The following is a 21690-nucleotide window of genomic DNA, read 5'->3' on the forward strand; positions in this document are numbered from 1 at the left end:
ATTGATATCTCAGCTCTTTAAGCAGAAACATAATTCCAAAAAAATTTCAGAGCTTACACATGTGGCGTTCACACAAACCTAAATTTATTATTATAAACCTTCAATATATATATTTTTTTTAAATCAACAAACAACTGTGTCACATCTGCGGGTGTGTGTGACACAACAAACCAAGGGTTCTTTTCAACCTGTATTTCTTGTACAAAATGGTCCATTCAGATATTATGATTGTGTTCCATTATGGAATCAAATACACTTATAAAAAGCTGTAACAATATCAAATAACATGAAAGAATTTGATAATCAAGAAGACATTTATTAGTGTGTGAACTTTGACGTCCAACAAGATGCCAAACAGGCAAAGAATTCCTGCATCAAATTATGTACAGAGTCTTGAGTCCTGTTTACTAACACAATAATAACTACCGGTAATAGATTTTACCACAGGAAAAACAATGGAAAAAAAGTCATCTTTTGGTGAGGTAAGACATCAACATACTGTAGTTTTTGATTTTTAATACTTAGTCGTGAATTTCACTGTTGGGTTTCCTTTTCTACTTAATGTACAGGTCAGTAACTGACATTTGCCTTATTGCCGTTAAGTGGCAGAAAGCTCTATTGTAACTGAGCAACCCATTGACAATTGTAACAGCTCCAATGCATTGAATTCATAACATATTATTTCATGCAGCCCACTCATTGGCTGCATGGTTGAGAACTACTTATTTAGACATTTCAGGTATAAACGTATGGCCACCCCAATATGAGTCATGGTTTCACCCTGGCCACCCCAATGAAAAATTTCTGGCTACACCCCTGGATACCAGTAAGCTAACTAACCAGTTAGCTAGCTAGCTAACTAACTCGTTAGTTAGTCAGACAGACAACCACATATCTTCATCAAGAGTCACGGGTAGTGACAAGGCCTCACGTTGGTTTCATACCTTTAGACTGAGGCCGCTAAAAATCGGACATTGGCACTTCCGACCTGCCTGGGACTTCATAACAGCATGTTCACTCTCCAATCCCGCGGACCGAATCGCTCTTTTAATAGCTGTCGACACATTTGCCGACTTTTAACAGGTCGTCGCCTGATGTTTTACAGCACTCGTTTTCAATGGAAATCACTGGCGTATAAAGATTTATGACATTTCTGTGGAAACGCTTGCAGTTTTTTCCCCCCCTCTAGAAATGTCATTAAATGTTGTTTCTGATTCAACCACAACATTTCCATAATCTGCTGCTGATACATTGTCTCAAGATCCTCCTAAAGTTGAAGGGGGGTGCTTTTTTCCCAGGCCTCCTTTTTTCCCCCCCGTCACTCGTTGTTATGGTGATTCGGTAGCGAGTTGTGTAACCATGAGAGCGAAATCCGCACAAACAGCGTGTGAATGTGTATGTGTGACGACGATACGCAAGGAGATGTTGAGACAAAGCTAGCCTTCTCTCAGCGGAGTCACTTAGAAAGCTGCCACTGTGAAGAGCAGCTGGATAATAGACCAACCCGGCCGACAAAAGAGAGGCGACGCTTTTGGTTTTCGACAACACGGCGCGGGAAAAACAACCGAGAGTTGTTTTTCGAGTTTATTCCTGGCGAGGAAGATTGTGCGGCACAAAAGATGGGAATGCAGCATGTGAGGTCTTCCGACTGACTGACAGGCGACTGCTGTTCCACTCTGGTTGAAAAAGTTGTGATCATAAACGTACAATTGTGTACATTTCAGTAGAGCAGGCGCATAAACGAAACATGAGGTCACTTAAAGATTGCGTTCACAAACTTACAATTACATATACAGCAGTTACTTGTGTGCTAAATATTGTTATCACAAACATACAAATGTTTACAGTTTTTTAGAGCAGACTTAAAATGAGCTTAATCACAACAATACAATTGTTTACTAATTTTTGAGACAGACAAAACTTTGCATTTCACAAACATGCAATTGTTTACAGTTTCTGGGCGCAGACACCGATTATATACATTTCTCTTATAAAGATGCAATTGTGCACAGTTGCATTTAAATAGCTAATATTAAACAAGTTGATCCTAAACATACAATTGTTTTGTTCCCTTCGGTGAAGACACTCATACTAAATATTGTAATCACTAAAACGTTTACAGTGATCAAAAATAACCAGTTTACTGATAGCCACACAAACAAAGCCGATAATTAATATCTTATTTATGTGAAGAACCTTTTTAAAATTTTAATAATCGGAGTGCTAGGAGCCACGAGGAGGTCTCATTTTCATTTTGGCTTGCGGCTATAAAAAAAAAGAAAAAAAAAAAGATAATATTCATAGACAAAAGCTTACGCGAGCTTTAGCTGATTGCCCATAAATTATAATAATAATGAAGCGTTTGTATTTGCAATTAAATGCAAAAACTAAAAGTAATGCATCCGGAAGATTGCCAACACTGGGCTGTGAATAATTTGGCCATCAAGCTGCAAATCTCGTAAATAAAAAATGCGAAATGGCAAGAGGCGCTCAACACGTTGCTTTTAATAGTCACATTTATTACATGTTTATTAGTGTGTGTGAAGGCCCAACAAAACTCACTCAGTGGCACCCTCTGGAGAAAAAAAAATATTCCAAGACTTCAACTTCTTGCAAGGCCTCAACAAGCCTGACGACTCTTAGTGATAGTTTTGAGGACCCGTTTATCGCAGCATAAGTTAGCCGGGATAATGGGAAAAGGAGCACATTTTACACTTAGAAATATACATTGACTGCTCTTTACAAAATATAACCAAAATCTAGTTTGCAACACTTTATGTGCTCACTTCATAAGTTGTCGTAAATTGTCGTAAATGTACGCTAATGTAGCTGAAATTAGCCTCTACCTTTATGTATTTATTTATTTATATATATATATATATATATATATATATATATATATATAAAAAGGTTGAGGCCAATTTTTTATTTTTTTTTACCATACTTAATTAATGCCTGCAATTCATTTAAAAAAATAAATAATTAAAACGTGTCTATTGTTGTATCCTCGGCCAAAGATGTGTTCTTGCCCCAACGGGCCTCAATTAGTGGTGCGTGTCCTCTAACCTACAATTTAGCTTAATGCAACATTAATTAGACTCGCTAAGCAGCCTCTGCCAGGGAGCCCGAAACCCACTTTGGGTTTATTCGTTGATCAAGACAATGCCAGTACAAGTGTCGTGTTTAACTTTTTTTCTCTTTTTTTTTTTGTTCTTTGTTAACAGAAGATTGGTGGCAGTGATAGCGTAAAACAAAAAATTTAATTGAGTCCAAGTCGCCGTCGTCGTGACATTTAACTTAATTTTCTTCTCACTACGAGTACAAACTACTCTGCAAATTCAATTTTAGGTTCTTCTGCCACAAATCGTGTAACTCTCCAAGTACCCGCCCAAAAATGTTTGTAATTGCATGTCAATGCCACAAGATGGCGTCAAAGCGCTTGTTTTGTATTGTATAGAGTGAATAATGTAGAGACATAATTGAAGTCATAACTCAAAACATCTATACTTGTATTTTTGGGTTGAATGTGTAAACTATCTGATAAGCTAAGCTAGCGTGAGTTCATTTAGCATATTTGACGTCAATGGCAAATCGATGAAAGTTTGCAAATGCCCCGGAGGTGTCTCAGCTGACGTAATCCTTGCTCTAGACATGCCGAGCTTGTCCCATAGGGGAAAATACTTAAAGTAAACTGAGATGTTGTGGTATTGCATGGCCACTGCTACAAAGGGACTCGTGGAACAAAAGGAATTGTTGCCTTTGTAAAAGTTTTCGTCTAATCTTTTTCATTTCTTATTTTGTTTTTTTGTTTGGAAGGATTTAATTGTGCAACCACTGAAAAGTTACAAAAAATGTGTTTTATTGGTTGACACAACATTGGATGGACATGTCTGTCATAACAGGCCGCACAAAAAAGTCTCAAGGGCCCATGACCAGAATTGAACAGGAAGTCAGCCATTTTGATTTGAAGTAGACATTTAAGGGTGAATTCCAGTGCTCGAAAATAACAAAAAAAAAAATATATATATATATAGGTGTTGACACCAATTTGACCAATCAACACGCAATTGGGTGGAGATATTTATCAAGAAAAGAATGCACAAAAAATTCTCAAGGACCAATGACCAGAATTGAACAGGAAGTCAGCCATTTTGATTTGAAGTAGACATTTAAGGGTGAATTCCAGTGCTCGAAAATAACAACAACAACAACAAAAAATTGGTGTTGACACCAATTTGACCAATCAACACGAAATTGGGTGGAGATATTTATCAAGAAAAGAATGCACAAAAAATTCTCAAGGACCCATGACCAGAATTGAACAGGAAGTCAGCCATTTTGATTTCAAGTAGACATTTAAGGGTGAATTCCAGTGCTCGAAAATAACAAAAATAAATAAATAAATAAATAAATAGGTGTTGACACCAATTTGACCAATCAACACGAAATTGGGTGGAGATATTTATCAAGAATGGATGCACAAAAAAGTCTCAAGGGCCCATGACCAGAATTGAACAGGAAGTCAGCCATTTTGATTTGAAGTAGACATTTAAGGGTGAATTCCAGTGCTCGAAAATAACAACAACAACAAAAAATTGGTGTTGACACCAATTTGACCAATCAACATGAAATTGGGTGGAAATATTTATCAAGAAAATAATGCACAAAAAATTCTCAAGGACCCATGACCAGAATTGAACAGGAAGTCAGCCATTTTGATTTCAAGTAGACATTTAAGGGTGAATTCCAGTGCTCGAAAATAACAAAAATAAATAAATAAATAGGTGTTGACACCAATTTGACCAATCAACACGAAATTGGGTGGAGATATTTATCAAGAATGGATGCACAAAAAAGTCTCAAGGGCCCATGACCAGAATTGAACAGGAAGTCAGCCATTTTGATTTGAAGTAGACATTTAAGGGTGAATTCCAGTGCTCGAAAATAACAACAACAACAAAAAATTGGTGTTGACACCAATTTGACCAATCAACATGAAATTGGGTGGAAATATTTATCAAGAAAATAATGCACAAAAAATTCTCAAGGACCCATGACCAGAATTGAACAGGAAGTCAGCCATTTTGATTTGAAGTAGACATTTAAGGGTGAATTCCAGTGCTCGAAAATAACAAAAAAACAAAAAAATAGGTGTTGACGCCAATTTGACCAATCAACACGAAATTGGGTGGAGATATTTATCAAGAATGGATGCACAAAAAATTCTCAAGGACCCATGACGAGACTTGAACAGGAAGTTCATTTTGTTTTGAAGCCGACATTCCAGGGCTAGCACAGAAAATACTCGCATGCCTGGAATAGAACAAGAAAATCCGCCATCTTAATTTGAAGCAGCCATTTTGGTTGAATTCCAGATCTTGTATCCAGGGAAATCTTTCATCTCAGTCAAGATGTCCCTCTTCACCATACTTCCGTGACACCAATTCTTATTTAGACCAAGCTTAGGCTGCATCTTGTGCCTTTTCAGTAAGAGCACAAAAATATAAATAGAGGAATTTGTGACTAGTGAACTGCAAATATGTGTTGGCTTCTGTTTTCGTGTTTTGCACTCACGTAGCATGTTGAAGTACTTAGGCATTCAAGCTTTTAAAACCCAGGGTCAGACCTTTGTTGGTTGAGTTTCGCCTGGATACCTACCAATAATGTATTCATTCATGTACTCAATTAAAACTCATTCAGTACCAGTTCAGATAAAAATGCACTTTTAACTTCTATAGTCGCCAATTTAAACGTCAGTTCCTTCTGAATTTATTGGACTTAATGATCGCCGAGCACAATCTGTGGCGATAGCACCAAACTAAAAGCCGCCGATGTTTTTGTGTCCTTTCAAGCCGTCTCGCGAATACATCATCTACAGCGTGTTATGAAACGTCTATTACCTGAGTAGCTTGAATAATGGATGGTGTCTTTCATCGGGGCGCCATCACTTTATATCTTAGACCCCCCCCACCCCCCCCACCCCCCGCCACCGTCGCCAGCCCAAACAGCCTTCGCCGGACCAGATAAGGCGACTGTCAATATAAATTATGGATGATTTTATGGGTGAACATAAAAAGCTCAATGATGAAAAGTTCCCTCTCCCTCGGCTGGTGTCACTTTGGTTATATATTCTTGCTTTTTTTTTTTTTTTGTAAAGCTCGCAAATTATGTGTGATTAAAGCTGCACTGCGTATAATATAATGTTACATTATAAAAGGTGAGACGCTAAGAAAGAAAAGCCTTCATCTCCTCTAATTAACAACCTCAATCACACCGTTGTGTATTGTACTTGTTATAATAGCTGACGGAAAATCTTAATTTAATTTGGTCAAGTCAGGGACTAATGAACGCATACTATATTTATTTTATCTGTAAATCCATATTATCCTTTGTCGTATTTATGAGTAGGCTCGAGTAGGAAAAGTTAAATATGTGTGAGAGAAATTGTTGTTGACTTGGTTTTGTACAGAATTAAAGCGACGTCACACGAAGGAAACGCTTGCATTATGAGGGATGAACAGCCTTTATTCCGTAGTAATTGGTGTCAGAAGTGGGATGTTTAGCCTTGTGAAAAAGTGTGCTTCTAACAAGGTTATTAGCGTAAAAAAACTAAAACGGAATTTGAAAAGTTTTTTTTTCTTTCTTTTACGAAATCAAATAAAAGAAGCGAGGGCATTAAAGAAACTACTTACATTTATAAAACCAAAATGTTCTTGGTATTTGACATTGACAATTTCATGCTTAAACTTTCGGTAATGATTTTAAATGTATTTATTTGTTGTTGTTTTTTTTAATGGTATTTGATTGTCAAACGAACATACGCAAAAAAAGTCAAACAGTTATGGAATTGTAATTTACTTTACTTTATTACAAAATACTTATGCCTTTTTTTTATCCTGCATTTAGCAAATACTCCTTATTTAAATAAAAAAAAATACTAAAACTAGTATTAAATTTAACTCATTCACTCCCAGCCATTTTCACAGAAGCAATCCCCTTCACTCCTGGCTATTTTACTGGATTTTGACTGATTTTGCAAGGCCCGCAGAATATTTTGTTCTATTGCTATAAAAACATGGAACCTACCAAAAGAACGATTAGTCTCTTCTTTCATCAGGGAAAAAAAAGTATATTTCTATCTGTTTCCATTTTGAAGCAATTAGCATTAGAATTAGAGCTGTCAAACGATAACATTTTTAAATCAGATTAATCACATCTTAGAATTCTGATTAATCACGATTAATCGCATAATAAAAAACGCTTTTTTATAAATAAAAAAATACTGCCGAATTTGAAGAGCACCGGTTATGTGCTAATTCTTTTGACATTTAATGTTATGAGGACGTCTTCAACATTTTCTGATCCACTGCACACGCTCATCCTCCTTTTTTTTCTAACCAGTTAATTACTTGCATAATTTAAAATGGAAAAAAAATCACCCCGATATTTTAACATGAACAAATATTCTAAATGTGATACGTAAACCTTCATTAAATGCTTTACTTTAATGCATGAAATTATGTTAATTTCTCAAACACAACCTGTGCTGTCACGCTGAAGGATAATCTATGCTTATAATTAATAGTGCGATTAATCTGCGTTAATTCATGATTAATGCGATTGTTTTTTGTGATTGATTAATCAGTTAACGCTTTAATTTTGACAGCACTAATTAGAATATAGCTAAGTTTCATCATTATTCACAATTCTATTAAGAAATGTGAACAAAAGAGCTTTTTTTCCAACATGGCCTTGGTTGATCTCTTTTGCTCTACTGCCACCTGCTGGCCGTTTGTGTAATAACTACCATTTCTTCAACCGTTCTTTGCAGTTGAGAGGCTGCATCAAAGCCTTCTGTATGCTCTAAAACGTATAAATATATGTCTTTGGGACACTTAAAACATTTAAAATAGAACATATTTATACGTTTTTGGGAGCAAATGAGTTTATAAAATCTAAAGTCAAATTAAGCATTTAAAAAAATATATATATAACAAACCTAGCATATGGCATAGTTAGCATAGCATAGCAAGAGCATAGTTAGCATAGCATAATAGAAAGGGATGGGAGTTGCACGTAACCATTCACAAATGCGTACCGCGATTCCGATGCGCCATTGCCATCGAATCTGACGTGTGTTGCCTCCAAAAAGCCGATTCAGTCGACCGACATTATGTTAGACTTGGATTTTCAGGTTCAGTAAGATTCGCTTTTTTTCCTCCTGATTGTCGGAATTGAAAGCAGCTTCCGCTACGTCGCATCTACCGGTTACCGAGTCGCGCACCGTCACTCTCCAAAGCGCACCCCGCCGCTGTCATACGTGACAAACGGCTTTGGGGATGAGTGGCTTCCTCCATTACCGAAGGGATGATTTGATGCAAATTTCACCCCCCCGCCTCTGGCTGAGTGATCCGCCCCGTGTGTGACTGAGACTTGTCATTTGAGGAAGGGGAGGGAAGAGATGGAACAAAAAGAATCAGTCGGGAAACCCTCGGCGGTGAAACATTAGTATTGCCTGGAGAGATTTCCACAATCGGGCCGTGACCTTTGCGCTGAAGAGATGTTTATGCACTTCTCCTTCTCAAGATCAAATGTCTGCCCTCCTCATCGCATCCTCTTCGTGCTCTCACGCAGGCAATGCTTTAATATCAGGCTGCTGTGTGGGCTTCGCGTACGCTAGATGCTTGATTTCGAGACTAACAAGCTAGCGTTTGAAAATGTTTTCTTGATCGACAATCATGTTCATTTAGGGTCGTCACTAATAAATCTTTTTAACATTGTTAACTTGCTCCCAAAAATGCATAAATACGTTCTATTTTAAATGTTTTAAGTGTCCCAATGACATATTTATACATTTTTTATGTTTTTTCTTTATGCTAGAGCATACAGAAGGTTTTGATGCAGCCTCTGAACTGAAGAAAATGCTTGAAGCAATGGTAGTTATTACAAAAACGGCCAGCAGGTGGCAACGGGGTATAAGAGATCAACCAGGGCCATGTTGAAAAAAAGCTTATTTACTCACAGTTCTAAATAGATTTGGGAATGATGATGAAACTTAGCTATATTCTAATGCTAATTGTTGCAAAACGGATATGAAAGAAGAGACATGTTTTTATAGGAATAGAACACAATATTCTGTAGGCCTTGCAAAATCAGTCAAAATCCAGTAAAACAACCGGGAGTGAAGGGGATTGCTTCTGTGAAAAGGGCTGGGAGTGAATGAGTTAATTATTACATTGAATAAAATTGTTAATCCACTAAGGTTGAACGTGAGTTGAATTGAGTGGATAACTACCCATTATTTATTATTTTCTGTACATATGCATTATCAAACACCAACAAAATTAGCTTATGCTAAACATGAGCAATAATGATTAGCATTAGCGCACCAGCGATTATGATTTAAAAGTGTATTTCAAGAATCTCTGTTGCCGTATCTTCCGGTTGGATCATCTTCTCGATCCTGTCAATCAATCTGCCATAACGACGTCGTGCGTGCTCGTTCCTCACTGCGCATGCGCACATCGAGTATAGCATGTAGCCGCTAAGCTTCGGACTTTTTTATCGTTGTAGCTCCACCGATTTCACCGCACACTTTGAAAATAGCTGAGAGCCGCAATAGGACGTCTATGGAGTGAGGCCGGCTTCCGTCTTTGTAACAAATGGGTAAAGGGGGATGTGACGTATGCCTAAAAGCAGTCAGCACATTTGTAGTTTTTTGTGTGGCAGTGTTCCTACCATCCTCCTCAAAGTTGCCTAGTGCCAGTAAAAATAATACAGACCCCCTCAGGCCATGGCAAACGTACCATTCAACTAGTTTTAAGTCGATGTTTCATCAGAAGAGTTATGAAAATATTTTGTTAAGGTTGAAAAGTTCCTTAGTGCTACTTTAAAAGTCACTTTTGGACGATTCTTCAACAATCATCCATGAGTAAACTAGTGGAGCTGCCTGTTAGCTACAATGAGCTCAATAACTTCCTGTCCACTTCCTGCAAAAAAAGGTCCGTATAGAAACATGGACGGCGGCTCAAACGTTGCTCGGGCGGAGCTTCAAGGCAAACATTTTTAGATGGCCTATTTTTAAAGTCAACTTTTTTCCCCTAATTCCTACGCTCAATATAGTTAATGGAAAATAATTTAAAACTGCAACTCAAATTGGACTTTTGTTTAAAAGAAATACAATAAAAGTTGCCCATCCACACTGTACAGATTTCTGCTGGAATTGGTGTCAGAAGTGGGATGTTAAAAAGCTTTGTAAAGGATTCTATTGTGAGAAAAGTCCAGCGGGGATGCAACGCAGTCTTCCACAACAATATATTTTGAGTTCCTGTGATTGTTTTTTTTTTGTGCTCTAATTTAGCCTCCGTGGGCTTCCAGACCTAATTAATCAACAACCAATTTCAACTTAATTCTTTACAATCAATTAATCGGTTATTACGCGCATGCTTTAACAAGACAACAGAGTTGGGACGAGCTATTAAAAAGGCGTTAACACACCGACCTGATGTTTATTAATGGATTTGAACCAACTTAATGGGATAACTGCGAGGCCCCCTTCAATAGCGAGCCCCCGAACCCCCGACGACAACAGATGCTCGGCGTAATGGCAGCGCAACAGGAAGTGAATTCGATCCCGCCCGCTCCGAGGTCTAATAGGACCATCAAGTGGAATCGGGTTACACTGGAAAGCCCATCTGCGTCCACTCGAACCCGCGGAAGAGCGGTTGACATCTGGAGGGATTTGTTTTGATGGCTTCCCCATATAAAGGTTTTGATGGCGACCTTGGGATGTGGTGTCAAAGCGTTAGTGCGGTTGTTTGTTTACAGCGCTCAAGGGGTTGAAAATATTCTCGCGCCGCACACTCGGCTGGTAGCCGCCGACTGCGTGTGTCGCCGCATGTGGTTGTCGGGTTCCGTTTTGACTTGATTTGGCCCACCAGGATACGTTGGCTTTGGCGGAATACTTGACTCGTGAGTGCATAATAGGCTGCTATGCCTGGCTGAATTTATCAAGAAGAAAATAAAATATATCTGGAATTGTGGAAAAATCAGTTAGTGGATGATCATCCTTTAATGTCATTGTAAATGGAAATAAACAGTGCATGATATGCTGCCCCAAAATGTATAAGAATCAGCAGATGAGCGCTTGTAATCTCACAATTAAGTGTTGATAAAAAGTCAGATTAAATGAATAGTATAAACTATCAGATTTATACTTTAATTCCTTCCTAAAATTGGGACTAATCTGCAGAAAGATGGAAAAATCGTACACATACCGTATCTGTGTACAAATTGGGTCGCTGTGCTTGGGTCATGTGATCAAACTATGCCAATAGCGGGCTCGTCATTTGAATAGTTGCAGTGTAAGGTCACCGTCATGACCGTACATGATATGCTGCTTGTGTCCATTTCTCGCCGTACCCAAGCACAGTATTAGAAAATAAATACAGTAACGGACCTTTGAAGAACGTAATTATGCGTAAGACAAGAGCATGATGTGCTGCTGACTGACATTTCCCACCAGAAAAAAAAAAGAATACTTTTTTATGTACATTAGCTCAAATTTGAGGACAAATGGTGGAGTAGTAGTAAGCATAAAGGTCGTAGTTCAACCATGCTAAGAAATATGATTCATTAGTTGAGAATATGCATTATAGGCTGCTTTCTGCTGTTTCTCATTTGCTCAATTAGAGTCACTGTGATGTCAGAACATCCAATTATGGAGGGTGTTAAAACATACTGGCAAGTACCTGTAAGATCAATTAGTCAAGACAGTGCATGGCATGCTGCTTACTTGTCATAAAAGCCCGTGTACTCAAGGTGTTCCAAAAATAAAAGTGCTGTGCTATAGAAGGAGAACGTAAAGTATACTTAGTAGTCCCAAGACAGTGCATGATATGCTGCTTAAGGGTTATTTCTCACAAGAAAAACATGTAGTTAAAGTTCAAACAAGGGGAGTAGGAGGGTTGCTTTTTTTTTCTTCTGATTTACTCCTACAAGGGCTACAGCTTCCAGCTACCTGCAGTCTGGAGTGATTACGCAGGCCGTCTCCAAAGATGTCGCGCCACCTCGTAATTTACTCCAACTAACCGCCCGAGCCGCGGCGGCAGCGGTGGCGGCGACGTGAAGATAAAGTTTCAGTGGAGTGGTGCGTGGCGCTGGCTCGCTCCCTAAATCAACCTTGTGGATGTTTTTCAAATAGAGACTAGGATCTATTTCTTGGTCTTAGACAAAATTCCTTGTCAGTAGGGCCCGATTATAATCGGACGATTATAGCCCTTCAAACATCGGCCAAAACAATCGGCCAATTATTTTTCCCTTAAAACGTTATCGAAGAAAATCAAAGTTTCCGACGCTGTGAAAGTACCCTGAATGCACCATTTTGTTTGCATAGCATTAGCAACTAGCAAGTGTGTAGCGTATGTTATTCTAGTTATTCTGTTGTCCCCCAAGTGTCCTTTAAACTGTTTAATGACACCCCAGTTGGAGTTGACTGTAAAAATAAACACATGACGATAAGACTTTAATCCACTGTATATTTAAATACAAAACATGCTTCGTTTTTAAAACATCGCTAGCCTAGCGCCAATGCTAAAATCGAAGGGAGGAGCCCATTCAAATGCTAACAGGAAGTTAGCATCAATTTCGGGAGTGTTTTTCCTTCGAATAACGAATATTCACACACAAATGCTATGGGAATTAATACCGACAGGTAAAATAACACTTTGCAAACTCAAATTATTCCCAATGTGTGAAAAATTAGTTATTTTAATAGAATTCAATCGTAATTTTCTTCTGTACTCACTTTCACGGCACCACACCGCCCCCAAGAGGCCAAAATATATATATTTTATGCATTAATTATGTATTTTTAAGTAATCTGCAGATTAACCGGTAATCTGTATTTTTTTTCTGCTAAAAATCGGTATCGGCCTCAAAAAGTGCATATCGGTCGGGCCCTACTTGTCAGGGTTGATTTCATGGAAAGTCGTAGCAATATAGCCAAGTTCAAGTGCAAAAGATGACATTTTGCCTTGAAAATCACAAGGTTGTAAATCCGTGGATCATTTTGATTCCACGCATCCTCCGAAAGTCACGTGTTCGCTCTTCGTCCGCGACGTCAACTTCTTGTCTGCGGTCCTTTTCGATTGCGCTCCGCCTGTGTTGCCAAGGCTAATGACTTTGTTTGCAGCCTGTTGATCTAACAGCTCGCCGACTTTGGCCCATCAGTGACAATGCAAACAGCCCAGCTGTGTGTTGTTCTGGCCCGGCGAACTCGCCGGCAAACACATCTGACGCCGCCTGCTTCCTAATGGGGTAGGCGCAGGCTTTCACATGAACACAGACGAGAGACAAACACTGTTTCCGTGGCAAAATTAGCGCCGTGAAAAAATACACTTTGCTGGAATTGTGTGAGCAGACGTTTCCTTTAAATGCCTTGCTCGAGTCCAGTGGCGGTTTTCAAACAATTACTGGGTTAAGGTTTTTTTTGGTATGCATAAATTGGTCACCAGGGGGCAGCACAATACAAACAAAGAGTATGTAATACACAAAGAAGAGTTTCACAACTACTGGTTTCTGTATAAATGGCAAAGCAGTTTCATTTTTTAAATTGTTACTCTCCATTGAACAAAGCAGAATATTTTTTTTTCACCGTTCTAGTAGCTAGCATATCCAATAAGTCCACCTGGATACCTCACCGTGTCCCGTTGCCGCGTGAAATCGTGCACCATCTCTGCCTTCCCTAACTTGTGAAAGGTGGCGGACTAGAATTGCTCAACTCGGCATTGTAAATCACGCAGTAAGAATGCTAGGAAACAACTACTACTGTTTTTTTAAGATGGAACCCAGGAGCAGCAGATACAATGGAAACAGCACAGGCCCCAGAATTTAACCCTGTGGAACACCATACGTTTAGTAGTACATGTGAATTAATATTGCACATTTTTGTCCAACCACTTTTTTTTTAACACAACAGTTAGTATGAAGGAATTACAAAAATAAAGTAATCCATCATTACGCACCATTTGCCATTTTTGTCAGAAACCGGGTTTTTGGGTGAAACCAGGCCATGTTCTACTTTTATGAAAAAACAGAAAAAGCTATAAAGAGATTCTACTCTTTCTTTTGCTAGGATGGACCACAAATCGGATACCTGGGGAGCTCTGCTTTTAGACCTTAGCACCCACTGGCTCTTAATAGGTACTTTTCGGACAATTTTCTGCACTTATTCCCTTCCCGGCACCCAAAGCAAACACCGCCAAGGCACATTTGGACGAGTTTGCCGTTGAAGGAGATGTCATGTTGTCTCGCAGGAGTGGAAACTGTTGCATGGCCGTTGATTCCTTGCCAATATTTGCGGCTTTCAGGCAAAAGCGCGTCCGCTAAATCGCCTCTTGCTCATTTGTACGGGCGGGATGTCGTTTCGTCGTTTGGCACACACACACTCTTTCTTTTAAGATGGGAATTCCAAGCATGTGAGGTGCCCCCCACACCAAAAAACCCCACCATGCCTCCTTTCTCATGGAATTCTCACAGGCTTGGAGGAGGAGAAGCCAGGCTAATTCATCAATAATCTTTACCTAATCCTTCTACTCTTCTACTACTGCCTGGAGGCTGGAGGAACCCCCACCCGCTACACGCACACACACACGCACGTGTACACTCACAGAACACGTCCATAGGGGAGTGTGTGAGTGAGTGCAGCCGGCAAACAAGAGACGAGGTGTGGCTGGGATGGGGCGGCGTCCCGACTCCCGACGCTTTGTCTGCGGCACGGCCCACCCGAGGGGAGGGGAGGGGAGGGAAGGGAAGGAGTGGGGTGGGGGCGAGGCAACACTCCGGCGTCTGCACCCGGAGCCTGATCAGATTGGCGTGGGAGCCAGAAGCCAACACACAAATACACCAGCACACGCGCCTGAACCGGGAATTTAAAGCCACAAGTTGAAGAAGAAAAAGAAGAAGAAGGCTGGATTTTGTTAGCAACAGGAGCTAAGAAACTGCAAGCGAGCTTGCCAGTTTTGTTGCTAAGGACAGCAACAAAGAAAGTTGTCAAGTTGGACTCGTTTTGCTTTGGGGGAGAACGCATGAAAGAGAAACAAGGGATGTGCTTTTCAAAGTAAAACTTGGAATATGGGACTTTTAATCCATGATTTGGACCCCGGGGACAGCAAGTTGCGTTTTCGCGCTCAGCTCTGGATCGTTTTGATAAGTATGTTGACACTTTGATGCTAGGTGGCTAATGCTAATTTGGCTGCCATCTGTTTGTTTGTAAAAATAGGTCTTCAGTTTCTACTATTATTGATTTATGGACCAGATGTGTCAGTGTTGATGTATTTTTTTAGAATGTTTACTAACTAGTATGTAACTAACCTTAACAAGATGTGATTTAAATGCTTCACATTGCTATTAAACATCCTGTTATTTTTACACAGGTCAATGTGACCCGCTGATTGTTTAGTCATCCAAAATAATCAAAATAAAGCCATCACGAGGAGTTTTATCCTGGTTTTAAATATTTTAAAGCTATTTTAAACTTTAAACCAGGTCTATTTGACCACAATGTAACAAAGGAAGTAATTAAAAGGCGTCATTTTGCTATCAAGAGAGCTGTACTGGGTGAAATGAAACTAATGAAAGTTGTCAAGTTGGATTCATTTTACCTTAAGGGCGGCGGACGCAGGAATGGAAAAAATTGATGTGATTTTCAAAGTAAAACTTGGAATATGCATTTCTGCACTCGGCTCCTAATTATTTTGATAAGTATGTTGACGTGATGCTAAGTAGTGCATTTATCTTTGATGTGTTTGTTTCCTTGCATTTATCGTTGATGTGTTTGTTTCCTTAAAGTGAGGGTGGTGAGTCAAAAATGGGTCTTCTGTTCCCACTATTATTAGTTTATGGACAGGATATGTTAGTGATGATATATTTTAGTATGTTTGGCTACCTAGCTTCCGTGTTGCTAACTAGCACTTTACAAAGGATGATTTGAATGACTAATGTGATGTCACGTTGTTAAAGGGTCAATGTGGAAGGATCAGCTTTTCAAAGTAAAAGATCAAATGAAGGACTTTTAATGACAGAAGTTGCATTTGTTTGCTGGGCTCAGGAAAATGTTGCCACTGCGATGCTAATTTGTTGATGCTAATTTAGCTCGCTGTGCTATTTGATTCCTCAAGTGAGACTGGTTGACTTGACAAAGTTTTACTATGTCAGTGTTATGATAATAAATGGTGTATTTCAGCACGTTTGATTACTTATTTAGCATGCTAAGCTAATGTCATGCTTGACAATGACATTCAATGTGACCTACTGTGTTTGGTCATCCAAGAAAAGGGTTCAATTAAATAACATGGTTTTATCCAGATTTTTCCCCTTTTTTGAAAAATTACAAACGGGTTAATTTGGTTCAACCCTGTGCTAAATCTGTTGAAATATGCTAAAGTGCAAGCAGCTTAGTTTTTAACATTGTCATTTCTTTCTTGGCAGCACTTGCAGGCAAAATCTCGCCGACCAGTTCCGATGCCCTCCTCAGTTCTTCACCCGTGACGGCCAATCCCTCGCCGCCCGCCATCTACCTGCCGGCCAGCTTCAAGATGTCCAACGTGCAGCTGGCCTTCTTCTTGCGCGAGGCGGCTCAGGCGTCGGGACCAAGCGTGGGCGGCAGCAGCAGTAGTAGCAGTCCTGGCGGCGGACACCCGCTGCAGCGCTCGGAGAGTTTTGTGGTTTTCCAGACCAAGGAGCTCCCGGCCGTCAATATCAGCTTGGGACCTTTTGCCCGCGACCAGACGTTGTCCAAGGAGTTGCTCCAGCCAACCAGCCCGTTGGACATCCCCGGCCAACTGACGGTCAACTGGAAGGTGCGCGCCTTCATCGTCCAGGCACGGGTGTTCTCCAACAATCCCACCGTGCAGGTATTCTTCTACATCGCCGGCCGCGATTGGGACGACTTCAAAGCCCAGGACAAGCTGCCTTGCGTCCGCCTTCACGCCTTCCGGGACGTGCGTGAGATTAAGACGTCGTGCCGCATGAAAGGCAACCTGGCGCAGTGCTTGGCGCAGCTGGAGCTGCCACCGTCCTGGTTCAACGCCAACGTGGCCCCGCTGGGCCGCCGGAAGGGCTCCGGGGGGGACGGGCTCCTGGACGGGATGACCGGCGAGACGCTGCAGGCGGAGCTGTACTACACGCTGCACGAGCCCAACGCGGAGGGCGAGTGCGGCGAGGCGGCGGGCCACCGTGGGGCCCGGGGGGAGGCGCCGTCACAGCACCCCCTGCTGCGCATCGGGAGCATCAGCCTGTATCAGGCCAGCCAGGAACAGCTGCTGGTGGACAAGCAGCTGGACAAGAACATGTTCCTCAGGCTGCCCGAGAAGCCCCTCAAGCCTGGGGAGACCCTCAGGATCTTCTTGTACTTGATGCCCAACTCCACCGTGGAACAGTTCAGCCTCAAGTAAGTTGCACATGAGTGCTCTGGTTGCTTCCACGTCTTTCTACATGTCTTGTTGGAGAGAGTTTTTAAGAACAAAACGATTCAGCGTGATATGAATGAGAATCATCTTTAGTGGTTGGGACTTTTTGAGAAAGTCAAAAACACAAGGAATTTGCCTCAGGTACTGTAGCTGAAATCACACTAGTACTTGAGCAAAATAGACACCGACAAAAATTACAGCGCTAAAATTGCTTCTTCTTTTTTATTTTTTATTTTTTATTTTAGTAAAACAAAATGTAACATTTTTTTCCCCAAAAAATTTAAATTAACTTAATTGTTTAATATTTTTCTTATATTTTAATTCTTCTTAATAAGTTACAGTGTCCCATAACTGGTGAGCTATTTTTGGAACAGGCTACTCATGTGTCCTTGGGGCTAACTCGCACCCGTTGGCCCAATTTTAATTTTATAAATTTTTTGGGGGGGGGACAAAAAAATCCATCCGTGTTATATTTCTCCCTCTTCCTCCTCCGCACATACCTGCTCACCCCTCACTTCTCTGCTTGTCGAGAACGATTGAAAAAGAGCAACTGGTCCCAAAGAACTTCAAAGAAGTGTTATTATTATTATTATTATTATTATTGCTTTTATTTCGAAGGTTGATTCCGGGGAATGAATGACCTAATTGTGCATCTCTTTTGCACGAAAACCAAGTTGATGTATGAGAACTGGGAATGAATTTAGACCGCAAAAAAGAGGTGAAAACTAAAGCATAAGAAAACTGAGTTTGCAGTTTTTAGGCCCCCTACTCACTTAAAAGACATTTAAACTTATCATAACAACTTTATGAACACATTTTGAAGATATTTGAACACACCAATAATGTGTGTGCATAAACTGTCTAGAAATGAGATGATGATGCTTATCCAAGAATGTGCGATGTCACCAGCAGCCAATCGGAACCCAAGAGAATGAAAATCCCACAAGATTGCTGAAATGTTCATTATATCCATGTTGACTTTTGACTGCATTTAATCAATATTTATAGGTTTTCAATATTTATAGTACCGTAAAATGCTGTAAAAGCTCATTATTAAAACAAAAAGATCACTATAAGCGTACATTTCCAAGATATACGGTAGCGACGAGTTTGGAATAGACAAGTAGATAAAAATCCACGAGATTGGTGGAACGCAATATGGCAGACGCAACATACTGAAATTCATCCAAATGATTGGCAGCATGCGCGCAAGTGCGACTAAGTCTATGTAAGCTCATTCCGTGCGTTATTGTCCATCACCACGTTGCTCTGTTTTAGCTCCAAGCAGCCTAATGAGCATGTAATCACTTTAAAAAAATATATTTTTTTTTAACTACCCTCATCTTTCCTCATAACGCTGAGTCATGCCGAGAGGGAGGGGGGCCGGGTTAAAGCGGAGCACGGCCCGGTAATGTTATCACTTTGGAGCGCTGCCGTCACGCACGCACGCACGTTAGCTTCTCTTCAGACTCTCTCGGAAATGCTGCTCAAAGCACTTGAGAGGAGAAAAAGGTGTGTGTGTGTGTGTGTGTGTGTGTGTGTGTGTGTGTGTGTGTGTCGTTTGGCCAGATAATGCTTGTGTAAATCCCGGCTGCACTTCAATTAAAACCAACTGAGTCCAGCATAATTTTTTTTCCCTATTTCCTAAGAAAAAAAATACATCTAAAATATTTCCCCTTATATTCAATATATCATATTACACTATCAATATTATTATCATCATACAGTATCGATACACTGTCCTAAAAAATAGGGCCTAACCGATACGTTTTTTTAGGCCTATTATGATATTTGGCAGGACAAAATAACCGATTAATCAGCTGATTAATTGAAAAAATATATAATGAATAAAATGTATGGACGCAAAATATTTTCTTCTTCCTGAGCGTAAGAAAAAATAATTGAGAAGCACACTTTGAAAACGCAAACCGGTCGAGTTCCTTCATTCCCGTGTCGTTCTCGACTGCAAGCGTTAAGATATTCGCCGCTGTCTTAAGGCGGGATGATGAAACAGCCTGCTAACGCTTTATTTGTAATCTTAGCATAATCTCCAGCACACACTTGTTAAAAGTCACAGATTTGCTGAATAATTATTAAGCCTGGCTGACTCATTAAGCCTCGGCAGGGAGAGAAAAAGAAAACACAGTATTGTTTCTCCCCGCAGACACTCTCGGCATTAATGGTGATTTATGCTAACAATAAAAAAGCTAAAGAGGGAAACTTAAGGCCCAAATTAATGAAAATCAACAGCAAGGCTTGTTCGTTTTTTGTTGTTTTTGTTTTGTTAATGGGGAAATGTGCCTTCGTAAACAAAGCGTTCATTGACGTTTGGGTGGTGATAACGTTAGTGCGGCCCGTGTGGAGGCAATTATTTTTTTTGGGGGGGGGGGGGGGGTGGCAAAGAGCCACCGATAAGAGCTGAGCAGCAGATGTTTTATGTACAAGTGCACTTTGGATTTGTTTGCAAGAAGATTACATCAAGCACAACCTTGTGGCTCCCCTCAAAATGGGGATTGTTTAAACACTTTTGCCTAATTAAATGTATATTGTAGACAAAAGGCACAGCAGCATGACCCGAAAGAAGACAAAAAATGGCCATTTCCCAAACTTGCCGCCCAAGAAGACGTCTCAAAAATGAAGAAAAGGACGTTTATTTTTCAAATGTGGCTGCCAATAACCGTGAGGCTTCAGCAAGAAGACAAATTCGATAGATACAGTTTAACCGAACTCTGTCGCCAACAGGGAAAATCCCTGAGTAATTGATGCGCTACAAAATGGCGCCAAAGCACTACTTTAGTTTAGTTGAAGCTACAAAACTCGCTTCAACATAGTTCTTTGGCGCCAAGATGCCACCATAGCACTATTTTCGTCTAAATTAAACTGTAAAACTCACTTTGACATGGTACATTGGGACAGAGGTAGCGCCAAAGCACTACTTTGGTTTAGTTGAAGCTACAAAACTTGTTTCAACATCGTTCCTTGACACCAAGATGCCAAAAAATGGTGACAATGTAATACTTTTGTATAAATGAAGCTGCTCATTTGACTTCAACATAGTCTCTTGGCACTACGATGGCATCAAAGCATTATTTTTTGTCTATATGAAGCTCCTCAACTGTCTTTAATATAATTCCTTGGCACTCCTAGACTTTGTCAAAGCATTAGTTTTGTCTAAATGAAGCTCCTTAAATCATATCAATATAGTTTGTTGGCACCAAGATCGTGTCAAAGCACTACTTTTGTCTGAACGAAGCAACAAAACTCACTTCAACAGAGTTCCTTGGCACCAAGATTTAAATGAAGTTCCTCAACTCTCTTAAACCTTGTCCCTTGATATCAAGATGGTGGCAAAGCACTACTTTTGTCTAAATGATGCTCCTTAATTCATTTCGACATTGTTCCTTGGCACCAAGATGGTGCCAAAGCACTTTTTAAAATATATATTTTTTTAGAAATAAATTTACTTCACCAACGCTCCCTGGCAAAAAAAAATGCCACAAGATGGTGCCAAAGAGAGACTTTTATGGGTTTGACCTAGCACAAATAACGAAGGCGAGATTTTTGCCGGGGGTTCCGTGTATTTTGAAACATCTGCCACCTGAGGAAAGATGAGCGGCAGCTTTGAGAAAACTCATGAGTAGGTCAGTTTTGAATTCCTTTTGTGTTAGGTATTTTTCTTATATTATCGCGTTTCCGCAGGGTTAATAGTGAGGGCCGATCAAACCGGATAAGTTAAAAGGCGAGCGGACATGAGGACAAGGGGCGAACAGCGAAGTGACGCTTTATCTCGGGTTTGAATTCCTGGAGCTCTCCGGATGGAAGCCATTAAAGATGCACAAAAGGAAACGTTGAAAGATGCATTAGGACGCGCCTCCTTTGAATGTTACTCAGGAGTGGTCGCCACTTTGAAGGGCTTGTTAACACCGCATGGCGCTGTTCCGTATCCTACTCCACAGTCTCCGCTTTGCTGTTGTGCTCCGTTTTCTCGTTTTGGAACATTTGTGGATACTTTGCTTGAAAAAACAAAAAGAACACGAGCAGGTACTCGACACTCGTATGAGGTAGTATACAGTTTCTGGTCCACCGCAGTATCACACTCCACAGTCTCTCATTTGCTGAAACGATCTATTTTCTTGTTGCCCTCATTCTCCTCTTGGATGAAACTTGTATTCTTTCCTGAGGAAATACCAAAGTAGGTACTACCAAGTACTGTTCTGAGTCA

At 40.3% G+C, this 21690-nt stretch overlaps 1 protein-coding gene across 4 annotated transcripts in view; it reads left to right on the forward strand.

The window, feature by feature from the left end:
• tmem132e (transmembrane protein 132E) overlaps nt 1–21690 on the forward strand; it is a 249533-nt gene that overhangs the window by 163172 nt on the left and 64671 nt on the right. For 2 of the 4 annotated variants that reach the window (XM_077546333.1, XM_077546335.1), the window contains exon 2: nt 16489–17449. In XM_077546333.1, the coding sequence (XP_077402459.1) occupies nt 16489–17449 (961 nt within the window). Of the gene's footprint in view, nt 1–14839; nt 15212–15776; nt 15858–16488; nt 17450–21690 lie in introns of those variants that run through there. The other 2 variants (XM_077546332.1, XM_077546334.1) reach the window with 2 other exon arrangements.

Source organism: Vanacampus margaritifer, chromosome 16, assembly GCF_051991255.1.
Source record: "Vanacampus margaritifer isolate UIUO_Vmar chromosome 16, RoL_Vmar_1.0, whole genome shotgun sequence".
NCBI lineage: Eukaryota > Metazoa > Chordata > Actinopteri > Syngnathiformes > Syngnathidae > Vanacampus > Vanacampus margaritifer.